Source organism: Leuresthes tenuis, unplaced genomic scaffold (genome assembly GCF_036924035.1).
Source record: "Leuresthes tenuis unplaced genomic scaffold, fLeuTen1.0.hap1 SCAF_11, whole genome shotgun sequence".
NCBI classification, from domain to species: domain Eukaryota; kingdom Metazoa; phylum Chordata; class Actinopteri; order Atheriniformes; family Atherinopsidae; genus Leuresthes; species Leuresthes tenuis.
Window position 1 is genome coordinate 20,627,303 of NW_027325365.1, and position 25,379 is coordinate 20,652,681.

The following is a 25,379-nucleotide window of genomic DNA, read 5'->3' on the forward strand; positions in this document are numbered from 1 at the left end:
AGCACTGAGACTGCTCTGACCAAAGTGTTTAATGACATATGTCTGAATACAGACAGTGGAAAAATGTCAGTCTTAGTTTTACTGGATCTCAGTGCTGCCTTTGATACAGTTGACCACAATATATTACTCAAACGACTGGAGAACTGGGCTGGTCTTTCCGGAACTGTACTAAACTGGTTTAAAACATACTTAGAGAACAGGAAGTACTTTGTGTCAATAGGTAACTTTACATCTGAGCAGACAAGAATCACATGTGGAGTTCCCCAAGGTTCCATCCTGGGACCTCTTCTGTTTAACATCTACATGCTCCCACTGGCACAGATTATAAAAAACAACCAAATAAACTACCATAGCTATGCAGATGACACACAGATGTATATAACAATGTCACCAGGAGACAGAGGGCCTGTACAGGCCCTTGGAAAATGCATTGAGGAGATTAATGACTGGATGTGCCACAACTTCCTCCTGCTAAACAAAAACAAAACTGAGGTAATTGTCTTTGAAGCCAAAGATAAACAATTGAAAGTCACCACAGAGCTTCAATCTATAAATCTAAAAACTACCAACCAGGCCAGAAATCTGGGTGTAGTGATGGACTCAGACCCAAATTTGGACAAACACATTAAGGCAATAACAAAGTCAGCCTACTATCACCATAGGAATATATCAAGGCTAAAAGATCTGATGTCTCAGCAGGACCTGGAAAAACTAGTCCATGCATTCATCTTTAGTAGGCTTGATTATTGTAACAGCATCTTTACAGGTCTGCCTAAAAAGTCAGTTAGACAACTGCAGCCCATCCAGAACTAAGTTGCTCGAGTCCTCACTAAGACCAAAAAAGTGGAGCACATCAGTCCAGCTCTGAAGTCTTTACATTGGCTGCCTGTCCATCAGAGGATAGACTTTAAAGTTCTGATGCTGGTCTATAAAGCTCTGAATGGTCAAGGACCAAAATACATCAGTGACCTCCTGACCCACTATCATCTGGATCCGTTTTTTTATCAGTTCCCAGAGTCAAAACCAGACATGGAGAAGCTGCATTCAGCTTCTATGCTCCACATGTCTGGAACAAACTCTCAGAAAGCCTCAGATCAGCTGAAACACTCAGTGTATTTAAGTCCAGGTTGAAGACACATCTATTTTCAGCTGCATTTGAATAAGCTTGAGTTTCAAAACGGAATCATGTTTTAACTATTGATTTTATCTTTCATATATATAATTGTTTCTGATTTTATCTATTGTTCTTATTTCCTTCTTTTGTTTAAATTTTAAATCATGCTTTTTATTTCTTCTGTTTTAATGTCTCTGTGAAGCACTTTGAATCACCTTGTTGTTGAATTGTGCTATACAAATAAACTTGCCTTGCCTTGCCTTGCCTAATGTCCTGCAATACTTTGCACAGCTGTATACAGATGCTTATTTTTAACCCCACTTAATTATTTTAACAGTATTTGAAGAAGCTGCATTTCATAACTTGCAGAAACGTGCCATTAATATTCTAAAAAATGCTGCTACAGAAGGCTATCTATACAAGTAAGTTCTCTTCCGATGATAATGTCTTCTCCGTCTTTACGCAAAGTCTCGGTTTCAATGGGCGAATCTTGAACTTTTTACTCAGACTTTTTTTCCCCTGTCCATTACGGTAAAAATGGCTGCGCGGCGTGTGCGCCCTGCTCTTGCAATACGCAGAAATGGGGGTGTAACAGGGAACTGCAGAGCACCAAAACATCCGCAGGGCTCGATAATCACTTCCGAAAAGAAAATGGGGCTTTAACGTAAATATTCTCCGGGGTTGCGAAGCCGGGATTCAGCACGATACTAACAACGTGTGCTGATAATGCGAGACTCTCATGAATGAGCACCTTTTATTCCCCCCAGCAGTGGTGAAATCCACGGAATGTTCCACACGGGAACAGCTGACCACAGGATGCCGCACTTAGCCTAACGAGATGTGAAGATTACAAGGAAAATAGCGGTGATCAGATGGTTGCATATTAACAATCAGGTAAAGACACTCCTCCTCTTGTTGTGGCGTTTCTCTCGGCTGAATTCTGAAAAGTTGCAGAGCGTTTTCAAGGGAGGTGGTTCGACTGCTTATTAGGGCTGTCATCTTGCTTAGCTTCCAGCCCCTCCTTGTTTTGCTGCTACCGAGAGCGATGTTGTAATGTTTACATTTAGTCTATGTTGTATACGGATGCCCCCTCTCCTTCGTCCGTTTAATTTCAGGCGCACAGGTCGCTCGCCTCCAGAACACCAGATATGCTCTGATACGATATCTGTAGACATCCAAATCATACGATACTATTTATTAGCAGTTATTAGGGAAATTGGGCCTGATACACAAGGCCCAATTAAGCTGGATGGTGGTTAAAGTGAAGCTTCGTGGAAAGTCTGTTGTAGCTGCTCTCGATGCCCGACAGAAAGCATAGAGGTAAGTTATCTCATGACGGATGAGAGCTTTTTCCTGACTTGATCATGGAAAGGCAATATTACATAACCAGCTGGGTATAGTGAATAGTTGCTAGAACACTGTGGCCTCTGTTGAGTTAATACAGACCGGGAGCAACAGTGTAGAGTTGGACCTCAGAGTTGGTCCAGCAAATAGAATCACGTCCATGTGCATGTTTCAGTGAGCTGAATGTAAAGAATTCAAAGGCTGTTTTTTTCTACTTAGTGAGGCGAACTGTCAAAAGCAAGATGCGTTTGTAGAAAAATTACAGGTTGCAGGTGAATTTGATGCCAAGATGATTGGATATCAGCCCAGCATCCTCTGGAAGTAAGAGTCTGACTTGTGGAAGTGATCATTTTCAAACATTTGACTGTCAGCTGTCAGTGGTGGAATAAGTAGGAGTAAAGTAGTCTTTACGAACAATACAAGTATCACAACAGAGTCAGCAGGTATACAGTAGGTGTAATGGATTTTAATGACTGATGCGCGGATGTCTACGTTGTATGTAAAGATTTCAGCTTTGGTGGACTACAGCAAAAATTACTATTCTGTCGGGACTTTTAAACTATTCTCGAAAAAAAAATGCATCATAGGCCTCTTTCCTCTATTTGGGAAAAAAAAGACTCGGTCAAAATGATGCTTAACTGCGGTAATTAATTTAATGTAGCTATATAGTAACTAAACAGGGAGCTTCTTGCTTATGAGATCCTAACAGCAGGAACTGCTTGTTTTGATACATTGTAGCCATGACTGTCTGGATGTCTGCTGTCTGTGTTTGCTGCGCGCTGATTGGCCACTCACGCAAAGAGGCGTGGTTTTGTCATAACAATGCTTTTTCAAGGAACAGACACGCGCCAAGGAATGTTTCCTGTCGTTAGTTAACCAACGTTACCTTTGCTTAGTGTTTAACGGTATTTTTTTTTTTTGCTCAGGTAGCTGCTGTTGGTAACGGACGGGCCTTTTGACGGTTTATGGAGAAAACGTATCCCTTATGCAGCAGTTGAGAGCGTGCGTTAGCTGGCTAAAGTTAGCAAGCTAATACCGCCTATGTAAGGAACATTGTCAAAAAAATTGGAGGAAACGGCAATCTATTGCTTGCCCATCAACTGCATTTTTTTTAAAGATAATTGTCGGTTAGTGACAGTTAACATACGAGGATAACTTGATGGGACACGACATATCGGAATCTAAAACACCTGCTATCCTTTTCTGTCACTGAGTAAGCAAACTAGCTAATAAAGTAAGATGTTGGATGTGCTGTTCCCCAAACTTATGGCTAAACATTTTCATAGATGGGCTCTGCCTGTCGAATAATGTGTTACATGATTAGATGCGCAGTGATAACTGTGCATATGTCCTAGCCATGTATTAGCATGTTGGTCATCTGCTGCTGGAGAGTCCTGCTATGTCGGACAAAGCGTTAGCCTAGCTTGGCTAAAGTTAGCTGTTCTCCTTCAACAGGGGACATTACATTTTCACCTGTTATAAAGGCCGTAAGCGTGACCCGACCTTATTGTTTCCCCATGTTATCGACGATGCATTGAAGGCTTTTCTAATTGCTTGCAGTTTAATAGTGAAGTGGCCCTGTAATATGTAGGAGAGCGAGCGGTCCTGCTTGCCTGCCACATCTTTTGTTGTTGCTTTGTCTCATGAGCACATGGCTTCCTATGTTTTTGCTCAGGCAGGATATAGCGACCTCTATTATGTTACGTTCCATACGTTTACTGTTTAACATCTGTAAATTAACTGTCTTCACATGATTAAAGTCAGCGCTTGTTGTAGTCAAATCTTTGTAATACCATTGGTAAAAAATGCATTGTTTGATTGCATGTTTAACCGGAGATAAGTATGTTATTTTTTTAACTTGTACAAAAGGAGTTGATTTGAAGTGGTCCATTTAGGAACAAGTAGTAGAAAACGTTCGCGTTGTTTAGGTTTTACAGACATGATTTTATTTTCAAGGGGAAAATGGCAAAGTCTCAAGCAGCAGGAAGTTGTCTTTTGCATGAACGTGTAAACTAGACCATTTTGAATAACTTTGGAAATTTAAAGAAAAACGATTTGTAAGGTTTAAATTAAACATGAAATATTATTTAAGCAAAATTAAGTGTACAGTTGCTCCAGAAATCCTCCCTATAACAGTCTGTAGATCTTTGTGTCCCCAATTGAAGTGGTAAATGTTGACTGCGTTCAGCTTTTAATTTGACATGAAATTAACTTGCCTGCCTTTTCCCTGAAGTGCTCAGGATTTTAGTTTCCCCTTGCAAATTGCTGCCATGTAAATAAAACTATACTGAATTGAAAAATATGGTTAAGAGAACTGAAAATACAACAAGCACAATAATACAGAGCACGATTTGTTATTCTGTTGGTCGGTTTGTTTTCACAGGGTTAAGACAATCAGAGGCGACATACAAGTGCCTCCACTGTACGGTTTCCTTTCCCGGAGTGTGACTCGTCTGCACGACGTCACCAATGCGACCATGGGAAATAGCAGTAAATAGGCTGCCACCAACAGCCCCCTTAAACCCGAGGAGGTTCCTTGGAGAGCCTTGCAACGCTCCAGTGCATCTCAGGAGAAGGTAAAGTCTCTGCACGTGCAACTCTTCTTTGTAGAAAATGTGAATTGAGAAAAACAAACAAGCTAAATGAGGTACAAGTTGACTAACGCCACCAACGTGTGCTTTAGCCAATATGCAGCAGTCTCTGTTCTCTCAAATTGGTTGAAGTCGTCACACAGTTGTGCATTTGGCTGCCTGTAAACAGAAGAAATTCATTGAGTCTGCACCATCTTCAGACAGGCGGTGCGTCTGTAGTAGATGGTGGCTGTACATAATTTAACCGGCCTATCATCTAGTTCTTATAATGGATTCCCTACTGTTGTTATGGCCATAACTCAGAATGCATAGAACTACTTAAATGCCGTACACAAGATTTATTTCTTGAGCACAAACATTGTGCACACACACAGACACGGTTTGCAGATCTGGGAAAAAAAGTAAACAAATTATTAAAATTCACTTCTAATTGTGCCCACATGTCTTACTCAGAGGATTAAATAGCACTAAACTAAAGCACATAGAATAAGAACTAAGGATGCACTTTACCTAAACTGCCCCATGCGAGGTGAAAAGATCAGAGTGAGTGGAACTGAGTGCAGTCCTCAAATAGTGCCATCAGGTGAGCTAGCAGCATGTACACACATCATGATCATGTGTTACAAAGACAACACGGTTCTGTTGATGCCGAGCAACAAAGTAAATAGATGAATAAATTTACCAAATCTGATAACATGTCGCATTACAGGCTGTGAATTAACCAGAGGATCATTTCTGTTATCAATATTCTATTCTTTCTGGTACATTTATCTTGTAAATGATTAATGGATTAATGACACTATAAATGTCAATCATTCTGAGAGATCCGTGCCATTTTAAAGTGGTGCCTTTTCGTGCAAGCAATTCAACAGTGATGGTAAAACAGCATAACAACAATAGATTGACAGATGTTAATGAATTACAGCTTTGCAATGCTAAACTTGTCACAACCACTAACACTTATGCTTATTGAAATATGCAGCACCATTATTTATTTGATCGCACAATCTTTGCAAATTCCTCCAAAGCTCATATTGTTGTGTTGCTATTATAGAGAAATCTTGAATGATAAACAGTTTTAGAAATACTGACTAATTCATATTGGCTTATTTCTGAAAGCCCCCAACAGCTAGCAGCTTCAACAACTACACTAATGTAATTAAGAAGTTTAAGTTTAAGGTTAGCAACTCACTATCTGTTTCTGTTGTTTTTATGGATGCTGTATTGATCAGTCTGTGGTGTTTAACAGTGTTTTTGTTGTTGTTGTTTTTTTTTTTCTTCCCTGTACGACCTCAAAGCCCACCTGTGAGACGCCAGTGGGGGAGACGAGACAGACCTGTACTGCAGACTTCTCCAGTCCAGGATGAGAACTTCCATCATCTCCTCTTCTCCCAACATCACCAACAGGTTCCTTTAGATGAGTCCAGACAGTACAGCCACACCAGCACAGCACCACGGATGCTTCACCCTGCTGCTCACCTGCCCCAGCAGAACCCCATCATGGTGGATCTACATGATCAGGTAACAGAACACCCATAAAGGGTTCTATTAAATGTGATTGGCGGTCTCGTCCGACCTAATTAATTTGGTAACAATATACAAGTTTAATTCCATTTTGTGTAGTAGTGTGCTGATTTGTTTTTAGGAGACAAGCTTCTGCTTTAGGTAGAATGTGGAATCACCTCATGTCCCGTCCCCCCCCCCCCTTTCCTTGAAAGATGCACCAGGGATCAGTTCCGATATCATACACTGTTACGACGGTGACGACCCATGGATTTCCCATCCACACCGGGCAGCCCCTTCCAGGGTGCAACACTCAGCAGCTCCCAGCATGCTCGGTAATGTTCAGCGGACAGCTCTCTCTGCTCTGCTGCCTTCCTCCTCCTGTGAGTTTGAAAAGGAAGAGCTTAAATGTCAGTGGCATCCATGTAGCACACCATACCAGCCATGCAATCTGTCACTGTTCATGACAAACAAGCTGCTTGGTTCAGTAATTTAGACTCCATTTTTGCAAAGTAATTAGCACCAGCTAAGCAACATGCAGTGGATTCTTTTTCTTCCATTAAAATTTGGTGTTTTGATAGTTATTTTCTGATTGTTGTGGCAGTTCTGTCGATGGTGTTTTATGCAATGCATCGCTTCGGTTCACAACTTGCTTTCATTGTAGTCGCCTCATTGTGAATGTTAGGTGAAAAATGGCTTTTGTTTGGTAGAGGCTTCTTCAACGTTTCTTGTTGTATTTACTTTAATATGTCTGTTCTTGTGTTGCTCTCTTTTCTCCTCAGCTTATACAGGCATGTACCATGCAGCATATACCTGTGTCTTATCAAGCCTTTCCACCCCTGATCTCCAGCGAACATTTTGTATTGCACCCAACCCCATCTGTACCCCCCCACCAGCCGCCGCACCTTACTCCTTTGAGCCAGTTTGTCCCTTTACAGCCTCAGCACCCACGCATGGTGAGTTGTCGACTTCAGATATTTGTTATTTAAAAAACAGAGCAGACTTGTTGGCCACCTTGCAAACATTTGTGGAATCTAGCAGCAAACTTTTCTTCTTCCTGCCAGCCTCTACAGAGGGTAGAGAATGAAGTTGACCTTAGAGGGGACCAGCACCCATTAGGCACCTTCTCCTACCCTCCGTCTCATCACCCACCAGCGCTGCCTCCGTCACTTCCCCTACAGTATCTTCCTCAAGAGCCTTTGCATCAGGATCTTCCCTTCGGAGTGGTGAGAAGGCCTTTCAAACATTTTCAGACTTGTGTTGCCAAGTGGAAATTAATTTAAAAAAAAAGTTCTTAGCTTGACCTATTTCAAACCCATCGAGTGACAAACATTCATAGCTGGAGGATGTCCATTCATATTCTCATAGTGCTGGCCTATCAGCAGCTCCACTGGAGCAGTCCAGGCCTAAATAACTTGCTCAAAGGCACCACAGCAGCTGTTCTGGGGCTGTATGTTACCAGAGTGTAAAATTGAATAGATTTTATTCTCAGTAAATATCTTTACCTGTTACTGTATCTGATTCCCAGTTTACAATTTAGCGACCGCTTTAATGAATCAGCCATTTGACTATGTTTCTAATGATTTACACCTGCATACACTTCAGTCTGTTTTGGAAGGAGAAAAAACAGCGATTTATTCATAAACCTACGCAAATATTTAAAGTACAAGATGGAGGGTGACAGAAAGGAGAAAAAAAAAAAGAGCTGCTTGTGCTCCCAAACCAAACGTATAAGAGCACTTCATCAAAGAGTGTCCAAGCAACTTATTGACAAAAAAACATTAATAGCACAGGAGTGTTATTGTTATTGTAGCGATAAACCAATCAGAGAACATTAGGTAATGCCTACGCCTTATAATCAGGTGAGCCTTATGTATGGGTTAGGTACAGAAATGGACCCCATAATTGAGGGTGCGCTTTATAATGAGGTGAGCCTTATAGTGCGCAAAATATGGTAATCCTTACTCGCTGAAAGACTATTGACATTAATATGTTAACAGTAACGTTTCTTATTACTCATTACATGTTATGCATGGGCTGTTACCGCTACCCTGCAAACAGTGGGTCTAATGGACTTCACTTTCATCGATGCCACAAGTTGCATCATCCAGTTGGTCTGAAAATTGTGTTACTTTGCTGTAAAAATGCTTTAATTTGTTCTGTGTGTACCAGGACTTATGAGTATGCTGTTATTTCCTAACCTGCTGTAGTGTTACAAAGTAAGTTAGAAGGCAGCTGGTAATCAGAGGTTTAGGTTTTACATAAGTCAATTGATCCAATTGTTTTTTTTTTCTCTTTTAATTTTCTCTCCAGCCATATCCCAACGTGCTGCCTCGGCGAGTGAACGGACAGAGATATCGGTTGCAGCAGCCTCTGCCCCCTCCTCCTCCCCCTCCATCTTACTACCCAGGCTTCCTCCCTTACTTCCTGTGAGCATTTGCTTGAAAAACAACCTATTTGTAAAGTATAGAGAAATGGCAGCTACGTCATGGCTCATTGTATTCTGGGTATCGGTTGCCTCGCAGCACACAGGGATAGTAAGCAAATCAGTTTACTTTGAAAAAAAAAAAATGGAATTAACAGGCTTGTTCAAGGCAAGTAGAAACAGCAGTCATGAGATCCTCCCTGCCTGCTGAGCACAAATGTTGGTTATTCTTTCATACCCAATTGGTTACTTGAGTTATCGTCCAGTGCTGTGCTGTTGTTGGTCAAAACTGTGCTGAATATTTTCACCCTGTGTACATGCTGCAGTTTTGCGTGACTCCAGGTGGCCTTGGCTGTCAAGAAAGCGACAACTCGAAACAAAACATTTATTTGCATCTTTGGTTAATTTTTGTTGATTGGATGTTTCTTTTCTTCAAAAGAAAGGCATGGCAATTGACAGAGCAGACTGCAGGTTTTATTTTGTTTAGTCAGTTAGTTACCCAGCTAAATGGACCCTTAAGTGTTAACCACTCCACTTACTTTAGCAGTCTCAACCCTGTGGCTATTTACTTGACTGTAAAATGTCTGATAAGTCAATGGCTGTTATACTCCGAGTGCCACCCTGGTGTTTGTAATGTGTTGTTAGACAGGCCTTTCCCTCTCGTCACTATTGAATGTAGTCTCCACTTATTTCTGATATTTGCAAGGCATGTCTCATTTACTGACATAGCGGAGCTGATTGGCTCAGTATGTGCTTGTCTGATGATGCCCCTCTTTCTGCTCAGGTCAATGCTTCCTGTGCCTCCAACAGCAGTGGGCCCAGCCATCAGCCTAGACCTGGATGTGGACGATGTGGAAATGGAGAACTACGAAGTAAGTGTCATGGTGTAAATGGTGGAAAAACTGTACTGTACTATGTACTTTTTTTCCTCTATTTTTCTAAACTATCTTGGGGTTGAGATGTTTTTTGGCCTGTTTACACCTTGTATTTACATGCATCACTGCACACTTGGCATTAATTATGCGTCTCTGGAAGTGTTTCAACTGACCACTTGAGACATCTTAGTTCATTATTCAAATCAACACATAGGCTACATCACACACTGGGCACATCACTGTGGGCAACAAACAGGATGGGTGAGTCTGTTAACAGCTCTGCACAACTTTTTTCAGAGACCTTATTAGATTGTCAAGCGGCACCTGAGATGCATAAATGCACCCCCTGTCAAAAATAATGCAATCACCACACCACACAGCTGTTTTTTTTTTTTTTAACAGTGGATAATTCTGGCTTTGTAAAACATACAAAGTCAATAAAACTGATTTTTTTTTTTTACATACCTGCACAAGTCTGTAGTTAATAAAGAGTGCTTGCAGAGCTCTGTGAGCTTTTGCACCTGGATGATTGGCCAGGAAACATGGCCCCAACAAGAGAGCTGTCACTCAAGTTTGATCGTGGCAGAAGGTGTTGGTTGTTCACAGTCGATTGTGTCTAAAATGTGGAGCAAGTACAAACGAAACAGAACAGAAAACTCCAGACAGAATTGCTTGAAAATGGAAAATGCACAACAACACATTTGCTTTCACACTGCTCGAAGAATGTTGCCACATGCGGCCTGGACCACCTCCAGATACAACCTAAGTGATCGGATTGCGATGCATTCAGGGTGCGTTCACAGCTGTGCTCAGACCTGTTCCCGTTGGTGATCTAATCGCCAAATATTCACATTATTGCCGGATGCAAATGAAGCCCTTGTTGAGTGTTCAGTTCAGCCATCTTGTAAGATTGTGAGAGGAACACGCACACTCTCAGTTCTTTAAATGAGGCGAGGAATTCTGAAACCAAGAAATGGCTCTCAATGTCTCACCTTATTCATTCATGTGTCTTGGATGAAATGTTCCAGCACTCAGCATCCTTCTCTCTTCTCTCTCAAGGCATTACTGAATTTGGCAGAGAGGTTGGGTGAAGCGAAACCACGTGGACTCACGAAGGCAGATATAGAGCAACTTCCGTCCTACAGATTCAACTCAGAGAATCATCTATCTGAACAAACGCTGTAAGCCTCCCCTCACTCTGAACAGAATTTGAAGCATATTCCCTGCTACCACTATATAGATGATGGTCTACATTATGGTAACTCTTTCCTCCCCGCAGGTGTGTTGTGTGCTTTAGTGACTTTGAGTGTAGGCAGCTACTTCGGGTATTACCTTGTAACCACGAATTCCACGCCAAGTGTGTGGATAAATGGTTAAAGGTAAGTTGATACCAGTTTTGTTAAATGAACCTTTCAGGTAGTCTTGTTGTCTGATACGAGCGCGAATAGTGGTTTGTGGGGTTTTTTGCACTTAATGTTGTTTCAACTTGACTTCCAGACCAATCGCACTTGTCCCATCTGTCGAGCTGATGCCTCGGACGTACACCGGGAGGTGGAGTGAGAACATTCTCTGAGTGCTGAACTGGAAAGCTGCACACGCCAGAGTTTGTCTTGAAGCTGGAGACTCCTGCCACCTAACCCACGTCCTCCAGTAAATATAGCTTAACAGCCCACCACTCCTGCCCCACCCTAAACAATAAGCAGTCCAGGATCGCTTCTGGAGCGTGTTGTACCTCTGCTGTGCTTCATTGTCCGAGTCTCATGAAACCCACTGCCTACTGCAGCCTACAGCCAGAGTTCTGGGATCGCCAGCCAGTTCTATCTCTGCCCCCTTGTTGCAGATTCCAAAGATTTTCCCTACAATGCATTGTTTGCTGCTTTTGTTTACAGGGTTTCGTTTATATTTAGTGGATTTGGTTGTGGTGTTCACAAAAGTGTGGGAGTCCTGCTTTGGAGATGAGTCGGAAGCCTGGAGGATGTTAGGCTGAACACTTTGTGCAATTAGCAGAAAAATAAATAGGAGTACTTCAACGTGGGTATCTGTGTTTGGAGGCGACGCCTAACCATCATAGATGCATGTTTGTGTTGGTGTTTGGCAAAGTGACTTGTTAATAATGTATGTTCTGCAATAATGTATCAGTCCTTTTTAACAATTTTACCCCTTATTTGTTTTCAACTTTGCCAATGCTATTGTGAGAGCATGACTTGCTACGGTTACATGCAGATTCTGTTAAGCCTGAGGTTATGGACTGCAAGTGATGGGACATGCAGCTGCAGGGTGTCTTCTAGCCCTGATAATCCACTCTGGAACACAGATCTGTACAACAGCAGTCATGGATTAATGGACTGCGTCTTTTTGAGGTCATCTGGCATAACTGCACAAGTGCTACATCCACCCTCCACGTCAGCATTGTTCCTCTGGCAAGTGTGTGCGCGCGTGCGTGTGTGCATATTGTGTATGTTTGTCCTGTTCACAGAGCCGATGCATTGTGTAACTACTGGATACAGGGCAGCATGCTAGGATTTGCATGAACTGTTGATTCAGACTAGCAATATTTTAATCAAGCATTGCCACCAAAATTATCCAATTTTTCTGAAAAAAAGAAGAGACAAAGAGGCATACTAAAAGAACTGCTTGCTCACTCAGAAAGCGCCACGAGGGAAGACTAGCATGTGGTTACACCCTGACTGTGTTTAAGAGTGGGAGACCTCGTCTGAAGGCCTGTGCAGAAAGCAATATGTGCAGCGAGTGGTGAGTTTCAAATGAACATTTTCTTCCCCTTTTAGGAAGACTTGGGCTTTTTATTTCTTTGTTTGCGAGCCAAATCCAATATACACATATAGCCTACTGTTAACGATTTCAGATCTGCCTTTTTATGACCTTGACAAGCACAAACCTATTACTAATCCTGAGAATACTTTGTCATTTCCATTTGTTTTAAAAGTTTCTTCTTCTTTTTTTTTCTTCTTTAAAAAAAAAAAAAGGTTTATTTGGTTTTATCCTTGAGAAAAAAATCCTTTGACAGAAACGGTAGGAGCACTAACAGTGTTTGTGTAAGGTATGTGTTACAATCTGGTAACTTGGTCAGGTCATTGGTAATGGTGTTGTAAAAGAGCAACTGTATGTATAGCTTCAGTGTGAATGCTTTTCGATAAATGTTTGAAGACAGAAGAATGTTGAAACCCCTCGTAGAAGTCACTGGTGACGCTCCACGTTACACCGGCTGTCTGTATTCCACTGAGATCAGATCAGGCTTCAAATGACACAGAGCTGGGGTGTTCTGTAGTGTAGAAACACTGTAAGACTTCGAGTCCCCTGCCTGTGTTAACATTAGAAAAACAGGATGGTTTTGGGGGTGGTAGAGGAAAGAGCAACACACAAACCTTTGCTTTGGATTCACTCTTGTCTCTTGACTGCCTCAAGTAAGCACTAATAGGCAGTTGTAACCTTTGCTTTGATGTGTAAAGGGATCTTGCCTTTTTCTTGATTTTTCGTTTCTTAAGTGAATGTGAGTCGTTGACGTGTGCCACCTTCAAGCGAGAAAAAAAAAAGCCATTTAATGAGTTAAACCCACAGCTTTGAGAATTAACCTATGTGTACATATCTAATCGCTGGCATATATTGTAAGTTTTAAAAAATAAATAATAAAAAAAAAAAATCACTCAGGGCCTCTCGGTATATAAAAATAAAGGAGAACAGTCCATTTTCAGATGAAAAGGATGCCATGAAAAGAATATAACTGAATTTAGTTTGGTCCTTTTCCTTAGACCATAAATAATTTAATGTAATCGATTATAATATTCAGTTTTGTCTTCAATAGTAGGTATTACACCATTTAAAGACAGGCATGCGAGAAAAAAAGATCAGTAAATACGTTAACAATATTCACTGAAAAGAAGCAAATGTACACTGCAACTTATTCCAAGTGTAGAATTCAGACCTGTTTGACTTTTGTTCTTGTACTCAAACCACATGTTCAGACAAAGCGGTTGTGATCCCATCTCTAAATGTGCCGCGACGCGCACTATTCTACCTAATTCACTCCTAAATCAACTACCGACGTGTTTGCATGATTTAGAAAAAGAGAAGAAAAAAAACTACTTTAAAAAAAAAAAATTAAAAAATTAAAAAAAACAAGGAAGAAAAAAATAAAAAAGAGGAAAACAAGCGTGTCATAGTGGAGGATATCTCAACATCCGGTGGGGACCTATTTAATGGTGCACAATATGCATGCTCGTCAACCAGATCCCAACTGATTTTTAGCTCTAGTTGGCTTTGGGTTCTGGGAGTTTGGATCTTAACGCTCAGCTGATAACTGCCATGCATTGTACTGCACACATTTGTAATAGAACTGAATGACTACAAGATTTTATTGCGCTAACTTAATTTTATAGAAGGGAAGGAGTTTTAAAAAAAAAAAAAGAAAAAGAGGGGGAGGAAGGAAAAAAACTGGCTTCGAGTCCAGAAATTCTTACATACATTGTGTTACTGTTATTGCCCAAACGACTGAAAAACGACATGCTCTGAACTACTGTAGTCTATCAAAAGCCATAGTGAAAAGGTGCTAGATGTTCTGCTTTTAGGTATGAAAAGTCACTCGCGTGAATGCAATAGTTTGTCATGGATCCCACGTATTCTTAAAGCATGTTATACCAATACCCCTGAACAACGTCAGTGAAAACCAATATAGTTTAAGGGATTTTAAGGAATAAAAAAAAAAGAAAGAAAAAAAAAAGAAGACTAAAAGTGTTGTCATACTTATTTCAGTGTAGTACTGTACCTGCCTATCAGGCTCTTGCTCTCAGTGTATCAATATCTTAAAATGTATTGTTCACATATTGAAACCTTAATTCATGTTACTGTTAGCACTATTCTTTTTTTTTTTTTTTTTTTTTAATAAATATTTAATTGACAATATCTAGCTACCCTACGACGTAAAAAGAACCTCCCATTAAGGCCTAGGTAATGAGCTCATTTTTAACACCCTGAGAATAGAGTCTTGTAGTCTTTCTGTTAAAGAGTTATTGAATAATCTCACAGCTTGTGTGGTGCAAAAATGTTTTCCAATAAGCAGCTAAAGTTTATTTAGGAATTTGTGATCGATTGCTCCGTAGATGCCATTTATTGTTTACCAATGATTTTATTGCTGTGGTGGGATAGTGGTTTACTGTTCTTACTCTCCTCGGCCTCCAGGGCTCCTTGCCTGAAAACCAGACTACCCACCCACCAACAGAGCCAGGGGCATGTGTTCTGTGTTAGGCAGATATTTTTGCTTTGGTACTTGCACATTTACAGTTACCTCATTTTTTTTCCCATGTTTGTATTGGGGGAGGGCGGGCGGGGGAGGGGAGAAAACAACTAATATATATTATATATAGGAAATGGTTCTTATTAATGTTATAATTTTTCATTCCATTGGAATCATATTGTTTGTAGCATTTAACACAACTAGTTAGTGTATTATATATACATCTGTATACTGTTTGAAATTTTTAAGATTTGTACTTTTTTTAAATGAAAGTTGCTAGTTATGCTTTACCAAGTAGTGCAATCATATTTTTCTTTTTTTTTTTTTTTTAATTGTTGTGGCTGATTTGAGAGGGTTGTTCACTAATAAATGTATGATGTATACCAGTATCGCAGTCGTCTCATTTGATTTGCGTCCAAGAGGTTCAAATCTGGCACAGTGACTAAAAATAAAATTAAAAAAATAAATAAAAATCAGCTTTAAAACTGCCCTCCCCATCCCATCTCTTTATTCACCAAGCCCCTGCACACCCTACAGCCTTCTCGTCTGGTGCGTCTTGTCCCCACATGCAAGTGCTGTACAGTCCCATTAAATCCAGATTTTTAAAACGTTTTTAATTTATAGTTGGAAAATTACATCTTTACATGAGCCCATTCAGATGTTACAGGCAAAACAGGCATCTATGAGTAACCACAGGCACACTATGGGCAGACTTGTACTATACTAGATAAAAGCCACATGTAAAAGCTGTGGCCTGTTGTTAAATATTGTGTTTGAACTTCATGAGCTTGAGGCAGTCTGCTTTACATAGTAACAAATCTGCATTTGGTCTTTTTTTTCTTTTTTTTAAAATGACACACGAGTCAAAAATAAAACAATAGGCAAAGGTAAATTTGGAGGTTTTAAATATTAAACTTATGTACAAGTAATGGCTCATTGAAAACAGGGTTCCCATCGTTTCATTCATGTCCAAATCCACCAACGTGCTTCCTGAAGTTCAACATTTTCTCTCCACACCACGTGCATTAACAACAAATGTCGCCGAACTCACCCCGGACTGCTTTAGTTGTTCTTGTCAATCACTGTGGAGGATGTGTAAACTTAAGGCAGAATGAAGGTTGAATTAGGACAAATGGATTAAATGAAACTAAGTCAAAATGATAGCCAAGGCATTCACACCATCACAGAAACCAATACTTCTCCATGGGGTGTCTGGTGTACAACTATTAATACAACCCGTCTTCCTCAGTTTCCCAGACAACTAATTTGGGATATGGTCTTGGACAAAGTTATGCTACTGCATCAGTACATTTAAGCATCTGATTTATCCATTGCCACAACAGCTGCTGATGAGGAAAAACAAGAATTAACTGGTAGCTCATACAAACAATGGAAAAAAATAAAAATAAAAACCTTTCCACATACATATAAAGATGAGTTCAAGGAAGGACTTCAAGAAATATTTATTTGATAAAATTCAAGACTTTCCAGGCTATTGGGAACCCTGTAAACACAACCGAACAAGGACTGGATGCAGGGAGGTTTAATTTTCCAGGTTAGGATATTATCTCAATGATCCCTTATGCATAATGGCCATTTAACAAAATATGAAAATAGGGGAAAAAAAAGGGTGGTGGGTGTCAGAGGAAACGCTTTTCCATGTAAAAGAGGTATGTCATCTATTAATCGTCCGTAAGGTCCTGAACAAAAAGGACCTCGGAGCGGCTGAGTCCCGCCTCCTTCAGTGTGGGTGGGTTGGGCTGCTCTTCAGTCGGAAGGCAGGGCAAGACTCTGCGAGGGAAGTTTGTAACTATCTCAAACTTCTCTGGAGTTTCTTTCAATGAGAAAAGGAAGTCGTAAATTACCTGTAAAGGAAAAAGAGTTGAGAAAACGTGCGAATCACTAAAAGCAGCAGTTGTGTGTAGATTTGTATGCGTTTCAGTTGACATGGCTGCTCCAAATAGAAATGCAACAATAAAACATTTAGGTTTTTTTCAAACAGGTACTGTTGCTTGGTATAAAGAATTTACAAAAATCTGATTATATTGCTGAATCTACAGAACGACTACCAAAAAGGGTCAAGCAGCTGTGCAAAGGGTCCCGCTAACGGTGGTGCTTACCGTCAGAGACTGACCAAACAGGAATCGTCTTTCTACTCGTGTGTCATTGGGCAGCTTAAACACTATTTTGACACTTTCTGGATCATCTGCCGGTGGCTCTGGAGGAAGACATTCTGACTTCCTCTCCTTCTCCTCCTCGAGTGTCTGAAGGAACGACATGAATCACAAATTGAAACACTGCATCTTTGTGAAGAAACAACAGACCTTCAAGGTCGTCGATTAGCCAGTGCAACATAATAAAAAAAACAGACTCACTCTTCGTCTCCGCTCCTCAGCGAGAGCAGTTTGTCTGACCATCTCCTCTTCTTGCCTCCGCTGCTCCTGCTCCTCTCTTTTCTTTCTCTCTTTCTCCTGGTCGGCACGGAGGGAGGCAAGATAGGCCTCATCTTGCTGCTGCCTCAGCACTTGGGTTTGGTTTCTCTCCTCGCTGAAACAAATCCTTCAGTCTTTACCTGCTCACTAAATATTTATGTTTGTGCAACAACAGCAAGCCGTCTTAAACGTTTTCCTTCTTTCCCTCAACTGTGTTCATACTGTATGCTGACCAGATCATATTTGTTCCATGCAATCACTACTTGCCTTGGTTAGCGTGATAATACTGTACCAATCCTATGAATACAGGCAGCATGCCGCTAAAGGAAAATCTTTGGTAATATTTGGCGCTTGCCTGCTGCCTGACTGAAACCGAACACAGGTTTCTCCTGTAAACTGTCATTTATTATTTTACACACACAGTCGACTGCCAAAACAGGAATGCAACGTGATATGTTGCATTATTATGCAATATTATGCAACAAAAACACATTTTTTCCTCGTGGATCAGGCAGAAGAAGAGGTCCAGTATCCAGTTCTTCTGCGTACATTACAGACACTACCTCATAGACGCTAAAAGCTAAAAGACTCTCAGAGCAACTGCTGACTCTGCAATAACAGTCATCTACATCACATCTACGTTTCTTGGCTCTGATGTAACAACCCTGTCCAAGTCTGTGCCACACTGAGATGTGCGCATTGCACACTGTGTAGCCATGGAGTCTCACCATCTACAGTCACTGCTTCCACACTACTCTGTTTCATTAGATAAGTATGCAAGGAGAGAGGTCTCGAATGACCTTTGAGGGTTGTTTTTTTTTGGACACCTGAACATTCTGGAGCCGTCACAAAACCACCATTAAATGTAACTTCTGATAACGAGAGATTTCACAGCCAGGCAAACACAAGCGAATTCGGATTTCAAGTACCGTTCGAGGCGCTCCGACATCAGATATGTTTGGTTGGCATCCATGATGAAGGTGAGCTGATTGATGAGATCCTCGGGCTGAATGACACCTTCGAGCCTGCCCACCACTGTCATCTTGCGGTCCTTCAGCATTATCATGGCCAGGAATGGGTAGGTGTTCTCTCGCAATGCTTGGGACACTAAAATACACCAAAAACATGACAAATTCAAATGATACCGTCACATCTCATCGTCCCACTTCTACTACACGTAGTTAGTTTCCAATGAAAATGACGGCCCCACACAGAAATGTTAATACTCTCAAGTTCTAAAATTTCCATCAGCAGCTCCAAGCAATAAAGCAAATTTGTTATGCTCAAAGCACTGGAAATCCCACGAAGAATGCCCAGCCTGTGTGTGCTTTTAGACACAACGTACCAGTTTAAGAACTCTCTCCGATTCTTATCATTGTATCAACACACCCAAAACTGCACTTAATCTGCATGACGACAGCAAAGGTCTCACTGTAAAAGTCACACTTGGTAATAGAAAAGCAACTCTATCCTAGATCATATTTCATAATCAAGAAATCGCAAAACAGTAAAGGACAATAATACGCTCAAGTTCTCACTAAACATATGATGCATTTGTTAAACAAAGTCCTAGACATGCATACCTCTGTAGCCCTCAGGCTTGCTGGTTGAACATGCCCAAAAGAGCATTCGCGTGTTGAGGAAGGTTACGACCTCTTCTGTACATAATGTGGAGCTAAAAAGTGATAAGACAGAGGTGTATAACAAACATTTCACTGAAACAGACTTGTCACATGCAAATGGTTAAAAATGACAATGCGATATAGAAATATCACTGTACTATACGGTCCTTGAACTAGACACTGTATGCCACAAAGAAATCTAGCAAAAACCAAGCAAACTGAACTTGTATCACAACTAGGAGTGTGCGACATATTCAGACACACTGTTGATACGGGCACAAAAACAAATACCGCACCGGCAAAACTCGTCTGTGTCTTGATGATCCTCTCCGTGAAGGTACACTAATAGGTATCGGAGCTCCCGTTTGGCGTCATTCAGAGCCTACGTGGATCACAGCACAAAATAAGGCAGTGAACAATATTGGAATTGCACTTGGCTGAATTGTTTAATTGATTATTATTTTTTTTTTCAAACGTACGTCTCCATCTCCACACACATGTACTCACCTGGCTGTATGTTCCCTGGTAAAACACAGGGTGTGACTGACCATACTTCTCCTCAAAATTATGAATGAAAGACACAACATCTCCGACAGGGTCCGTCACACGACCGCGAGGATCTGGCCTAATGAACCGCAGGGCAAACCTTTCAACAAAAACACAACGTCACAGTCAATTACCTCCAGTCACTGAGCGATGGCGAGCTGAAACTCAGCGTGCTCAAATTACCTGAATATGTCCAGAAGTGTGTAATATGTAAATCTGAATGGCAGCATTATCAAGTAGTAACTCCATCCTAATAATCCCTGAAAAGAAACACCAAGAAATGGCATTAAACTTACACACGGTAGTATTTATGTTCTCATAACAGAACAGGGTACAAGCAAAATGGTTATAAACCAATAGTTTAACTGGATATATGAGAGGAATCCAGTGTCCCATTTTGGGTGCAGATAACATCAAACAGACCTACCCTGGGTTGTGGCCTTGATACGATGTAACTATATACTCTATGGTCTGCTGTGTTGACCTGAAGTGGTCTGGGTGGTGGAGGGTTAAACACACTGGGAACTCCTTCCTGCTCATTAAGTCTGTCTTGCACCGCAGCCTAAGACAAATACATCCAAGTTTGTCATATTTATACACAAAAAAAAAAGAGCGACTGATGAATCAAAGGAAGCCTGCGGCTCACATAATTGCACATGGAAATAAATGTGATAAAGCCAAGACAAACATGTCTTCTTTATCATGTGACTTTACCTCTATGTTCCAGTTGTGCTGCTCTAATGTTCGACGGCATTGGTCCATTGATTCCAAGCCTGTTAAATCCTGTAAGACACGAATGGAAAAGTCAGACGGAGGATCTCAAATTGCTCACAGAGGCTGAAAAGCTCATTTAAAATCAGTCCACTAAAGCTGAAAGGCTACCACTCTGCTCTGAGTGGATTTCAGATCAGCTCAGGGTTGCATAATAAATTGATATGATCACAAATCTTGATATATAGATGCACAATGTAAATGATTACATTCAGAGTGGAGATCCGTTTGTGTAAAAAAAAAGACAAAACAACTGCACTATTTAAAAATCCAAATCTGTGATAGCTCATCAACTCTGGGGTTCCCTCAGGTTGTCATAAAGCATCACCGAACCCAAACGAATTTGAACTGGTTGAGAAAGACTTGCAAGTTAATAATTTGACAATCTGGCCTGAGTTTTATGTGGTGTCAGGAAGCTGGGCAACCTCGGTATTATTTTGAAAAACCTAGCTTCACCCAATGTTAACTGAAAATATTTCAACTGTATGCTTAATAACAGCTCATTAAGCAAGTTACAAGGCTACAGATTAGGCTACAGATTACAGAGAGAGAAACAACGGCTAAATAAGTCTTCCTACCATATACTAACGCACTGATTATTAAAATATAAACGCTAAAGTGTCCTCGAAACTTCAGAGTCAGCTTGAGAATGACAGCAGTGCTAATGTGGACTTAGCTAATATTTAGTAGGAAACGCCAGTGAAAAGCTAAACCAATGCAAAACTACTTAAAAACACGGCCCAGATAGTGCTGATGGACAGCCCCAGATGGTAAGGTGTCTAAGAGAAACATATGACAAACGTGACGCTTATTGTGTCCACCCATGTCCCTTAAAGTAAGCTAACTTGTTGGTTAGCTTAGCTAATTGTCGCTAGCTTAGCTAACGCCAGCTCTGACTCAAGTTGACGTTGGGGGACTGGAGAATCGTTATCGAAGTTGACTGGACAGAAAGGGTTTACACACAAACGACTCGGCCCGTTCACAGCGATCCACTCTCAGCAACAACGTATTCACACAAGAAGTTTCAACCAGATGTACGGCAACGATGGACTTAGGCTGCCTACCTGAAATTGAAGGAGTTTTTCAGTCTGCGCCTGGGATAATTCTGGCTCCTCTGGCGCCGCCATCTTACCTCGCCAATCATCTAGCAAAGCGTAGCAACGTCAACTGTCTTTTCCTGGTGCAAACTGTGCTGACACACGGTGCGCGGGCTGCTGCCCCCTAGCGCTCTGGATGTTGGATCGCCACACCTTTTAAAGAGACTCCGTCACAGCGCAGAACATTTAGACCAAACGATGATACCGCTTGTATGTTTCGTGCCCGTTAATTCCAACGGAAAATACCCATGATGTTTGCTACCCTGCTGCCCGCAGGGTGAGCTAGAGTCCTTCAAATAATGTGCTCCCAACTGAGAAAAGACCATTACAAGTTCTGCATGCAGATAGCTGTGTAACTAATTATATCATCGTAAAGATTTAGTTACAAACGTATCGAATGAATATAGAAATTTCTGACTGATACCTTAAAATTTATGACATAATCAGATTACGATACTGTAGTATTTGTATACCTGGTCACTGTGTAAGCCACATCTGGAGTTGTGGAGGTGGAGCTTGTTTTAAACTTCTTTGTACTTTTTGATGAAATACACGGATAAGGTGAGCAGTAGTTTAATGATTTGTTTTCTTTTGGTCATGACTGAAATAATAATCATGAAAAAATCTCATACACATGTTAAAAGAGACCCTGACTCTGGTTTTTGTAAAAATGTTAGGTGGCCACAGTACTTTTTATATTGAAAAGAAATCCATTAAGCAGAAAACCCAGTGTTTACAGCCTCACATTAGTGAGACTTTGCTGCTTTTCTTTTGTCTTTAGAAACAGATAATTTGTTTTTGGTGCTATTCGGACTCCAAATGTGTATTTAACTTTTGAAATCAGAAATGTGGGTTATACTTCTAGAATCTAAGGATAATAAGGTATTTATTTCATGACAAAAAGCTACCTTTTTTTTCTTTTATTCCCTCATTCACACACAAAACAGTCTTGCACGTTACACAATGTGAATGAAAATGCATTTATTTTCTTATTTCATGGTTGAAGCTCCACGAATGTGGCCAAACTGCAATGGGAAATCCAGTCAACGTGAAAGTTCATCTTGAGAGAATATTCCCTCAGCCCAACCATCAGAGCAGTTGTGTATTTTAAACAAACACAAACATGTAATCAAAAAGAAAAAAATCAAGTCACATTAGAGCATACACGTGAGTTGTTGAGTTGACCACGTTACTTTTTCCCCTCAACCATAATGATGTGATACCCAAACTTTGTCTTGACGGGAGGATCTGTGTAGACAGGTTTATCCATGGAACTGACAGCTAGCGCGAATGCTGCCTCCTGGAAGGGTCCGACCATTGAACCACGTGTCATCCACCCCAGATCACCCTGTCATGGAAATACGGGCAAGTAATGTCAGGCAAATGCTTATTTGCATCTCAAAGATTACAGCCAGCCACCTACATGTTTATGTGGTGTCACCAAGTAATACAACACATTTATGTGGGTGAAATAAAGTTTTGAATTGAGAGAGACGATCATTTTGGATACAGAAAATGTTTTTTTTTTACTCATCAGTTTCAACTTTGTCACCTGTGAGAACTCATTTGGCCTTTTAATCATATCAGTCACCCTAAAGAAAAGATAGAAACAGTGTTGTGCTATATCTTTATTAATTAATTAAGGTTAATTTAGGGCACATGGTTCGTAATAATTGGAATAATTTGAGCAACAAAAGAGTGGAGACAACCAGTAAAAAAAAGGAACCAAGTTGAATATGAGTGCATGAGCTTACTCCTTGTCTGGCTTTGTCTTCGCTGTACTGTGACGCTACTTCACTGAAACGGACTCCAGCCTTCAGTTTTTCCATTGCCTCCATACATTTTCCATGTTTTTCACAGAGGATGTGCCGAACCTTAAGAGAAACACGAGAACGTAAGAAAGGATTGCTGAACCTCCACAAATTACCAAGGGTTGGGATGCAACCTATGAAACATTTGTATCATTGCAAATACATTTTGGCAAATCAAGTCCCCCGATGGTGGATAATTTATGGCCCCAAAAAAAAGCCACTAAGAGTCTCAGATTGAAAAAGTAGTGCAGTGATTGATATATTTCAGTTGGCAACAAGTTATTTTATCTAAACTGATGCAAAACAACTAGGTTAAATTGTGATTCTGAACTGGCCCGAGGAGTAAATGTGAGTGTGCCTGTGATAGACTGGCCTCCCACTGAATACATTAATATGGACATAAGACTGGAGGTAAGACCAGCTGCGGAAGAATTGCTGCACCCATCATACCGGGTACCTTCTGCACAACCCCATGGGTGCAGGGTCATAATCAGGGGTTGCTTCAGTTGGTTAAATAAAGGTTCAGTCGAATGAATTCCAGAATAGAGTGAATGACCAGCTTTTCCATCAGTGGAAGTTAAAGGCATATCCAAAGATGATGGTCCGACTCCAGATGGGAAAAAGTGGTTAAGGGACCAGAGGACAGCATTTTCATACACGGATAGGCCACAGCAGAGTCCACATCTTGAAACCACTGAGTGAATACTTTACGCCGCAGTTTGACTCTCCCTCATTAATACAAGATATTGGTGTGAAATGAATGAAACTCTGGATGGAGATGAATGCTGTGATATTGCATATGTATATATATACTTCTTTTTGACTAGGCAGTGTAAATCTAAAAGTCTCTAAACATCGTTAGATGATTTAGTGCTGGCTTTTCTGTATGACCAAATGCTGTTCATGCAGATACAGTGAAAGGCCCGCTTCGTCTGCAAAAAAAACTGGTCCCATCTACACCTCAGGGAACTTCTGTCAACATTTCTTTGTATTTTTTTTTTTGTCAGGACAGCTTAAATATTACCTTCACAGAAGTGCCTCCTTTTGGGGCTTTCTCTTTCTTGTCAGCCTCTGCACTTCCTGAAGCAGCTCCTACACAGTAACGGAGTTCAAAACCATACCGTCACAGCACAGAAAACGTTACACCAATTAAAGGCTGTAGTACATAATGACTTCGAAGTAAATAAAATGAGAACAGTGTCAATGTAGAGTGTTTCAAACCATGGAGGAATGCACGGCAGTTGTATGCTAACTGCCAGGCTGTTGACTGGCTGACTTTAAGGTGATAACATCTCATTCATGGTAGGAAATAAATGGGCCACTAACCTTTACCACCCTTGCCACCTTTTCCTTTTGGTGGCATTTTAAGTTAACGTATAGTTAAATGTAGGTATTGGTGAAAAAGGAAAACGTAGAATATCATGTGCTCATGCTATGTTGTGATAAACATGCGCAGTAAGTCCCGCAAGAGAAGCAGTAGTGCTTCTTCTTCTTTGGCTCGTTGTTGGTAAATCGTAACTACAAAAAATCCACACCGCCACCTAGTGTACTACATTACAAACGTCATATGACTTGACCTTTGAACTTCTAAAACTCACCAGTCTGCAGTGACTTTGGTGCAGCGTTATTTCTAATATGATTAGTGTTGTATTTGCAAACAAAAGAAGCTAAATGTCACAAGCTAAATGTGAACAGCAAAACCCCCCACCTGAAAGGCCTCTTACATTCTAGTGGGTGTCAGTATTAGCTTATAAGTAATAGAAAGGTCATTCACACTTAATCATTAAAGTGTCACCTGGCAAATGTGTGGGCTGGTCAAGTCATTCACATCAAATAGTTTAGATGAAATATCTTTAAGAACAGAGAAAAAGAAGTCCAGTTGCCCTTATTCAACCTCTTATGATCAAAAGCAAAAGTTAGTGAACCTTTCTCTATTGAAATTCAAACTTGTTTTTTTCAACATCTGTGTGTTTCTGATGAAAAACTCAGTCAACATTCTT

General features: G+C 40.7%; 3 protein-coding genes across 7 annotated transcripts; 1 reads left to right on the top strand and 2 right to left on the bottom strand.

The window, feature by feature from the left end:
• Positions 1–1,688: 1,688 nt before the first annotated feature.
• On the top strand, positions 1,689–14,603 carry rnf44 (ring finger protein 44). 5 transcript variants are annotated; one of them, XR_011917820.1, is made up of 12 exons: positions 1,689–2,008; positions 4,842–5,034; positions 6,348–6,570; positions 6,768–6,935; positions 7,335–7,508; positions 7,617–7,778; positions 8,866–8,981; positions 9,762–9,849; positions 10,912–11,033; positions 11,132–11,231; positions 11,350–12,276; positions 12,503–14,603. XR_011917820.1 is itself a non-coding variant. In XM_072396023.1 (11 exons), the coding sequence occupies exons 2-11, from the start codon at positions 4,928–4,930 to the stop codon at positions 11,410–11,412; spliced, it is 1,323 nt and encodes a 440-aa protein (XP_072252124.1). In that variant the 5' UTR covers positions 1,689–2,008; positions 4,842–4,927; the 3' UTR covers positions 11,413–14,603. The 5 variants fall into 5 exon arrangements, 4 of the variants coding, with proteins under 4 accessions (XP_072252124.1, XP_072252127.1, XP_072252126.1 ...); XM_072396023.1 differs by having other exon boundaries at positions 11,350–14,603; XM_072396026.1 differs by having other exon boundaries at positions 1,690–2,008; positions 6,768–6,887; positions 11,350–14,603.
• A 1,348-nt stretch (positions 14,604–15,951) lies between these two features.
• On the bottom strand, positions 15,952–21,643 carry faf2 (Fas associated factor family member 2). The gene is made up of 11 exons (XM_072396022.1): positions 21,536–21,643; positions 20,415–20,483; positions 20,128–20,262; positions 19,884–19,960; positions 19,662–19,800; positions 19,451–19,536; positions 19,116–19,207; positions 18,462–18,639; positions 17,476–17,647; positions 17,221–17,364; positions 15,952–16,965 (listed from the first exon to the last, which is right to left on the bottom strand). Exons 1-11 carry the CDS (start codon positions 21,596–21,598, stop codon positions 16,783–16,785), a joined length of 1,338 nt encoding a protein of 445 aa, XP_072252123.1. The 5' UTR covers positions 21,599–21,643; the 3' UTR covers positions 15,952–16,782.
• An 881-nt stretch (positions 21,644–22,524) lies between these two features.
• On the bottom strand, positions 22,525–24,863 carry pin4 (protein (peptidylprolyl cis/trans isomerase) NIMA-interacting, 4 (parvulin)). The gene is made up of 4 exons (XM_072396466.1): positions 24,706–24,863; positions 24,404–24,471; positions 23,323–23,442; positions 22,525–22,916 (listed from the first exon to the last, which is right to left on the bottom strand). The coding sequence occupies exons 1-4, from the start codon at positions 24,740–24,742 to the stop codon at positions 22,758–22,760; spliced, it is 384 nt and encodes a 127-aa protein (XP_072252567.1). The 5' UTR covers positions 24,743–24,863; the 3' UTR covers positions 22,525–22,757.
• Positions 24,864–25,379: the final 516 nt, after the last annotated feature.

Bases quoted from the DNA above. Each gene is read 5' to 3' on its own strand.
- pin4 (XM_072396466.1), bottom strand. From the start codon at position 24,742: ATGCCACCAAAAGGAAAAGGTGGCAAGGGTGGTAAAG. The intron at 23,443-24,403 runs GTAATATTTAAG...GTTTCTCTTAAG, and splicing joins AAGGAGGCACTTCTGTGAAG to GTTCGGCACATCCTCTGTGA. The intron at 22,917-23,322 runs GTAAGCTCATGC...TTTCCATGACAG, and splicing joins AAGACAAAGCCAGACAAGGA to GGTGATCTGGGGTGGATGAC.
- rnf44 (XM_072396023.1), top strand. From the start codon at position 4,928: ATGCGACCATGGGAAATAGCAGTAAATAGGCTGCCACCAACAGCCCCC. The intron at 5,035-6,347 runs GTAAAGTCTCTG...ACGACCTCAAAG, and splicing joins CCAGTGCATCTCAGGAGAAG to CCCACCTGTGAGACGCCAGT. The intron at 6,571-6,767 runs GTAACAGAACAC...TTTCCTTGAAAG, and splicing joins TGGTGGATCTACATGATCAG to ATGCACCAGGGATCAGTTCC.
- faf2 (XM_072396022.1), bottom strand. From the start codon at position 21,598: ATGGCGGCGCCAGAGGAGCCAGAATTATCCCAGGCGCAGACTGAAAAA. The intron at 19,537-19,661 runs GTGAGTACATGT...TGATCCACGTAG, and splicing joins ACCAGGGAACATACAGCCAG to GCTCTGAATGACGCCAAACG. The intron at 19,208-19,450 runs GTGCGGTATTTG...ATCACTTTTTAG, and splicing joins GACACAGACGAGTTTTGCCG to CTCCACATTATGTACAGAAG.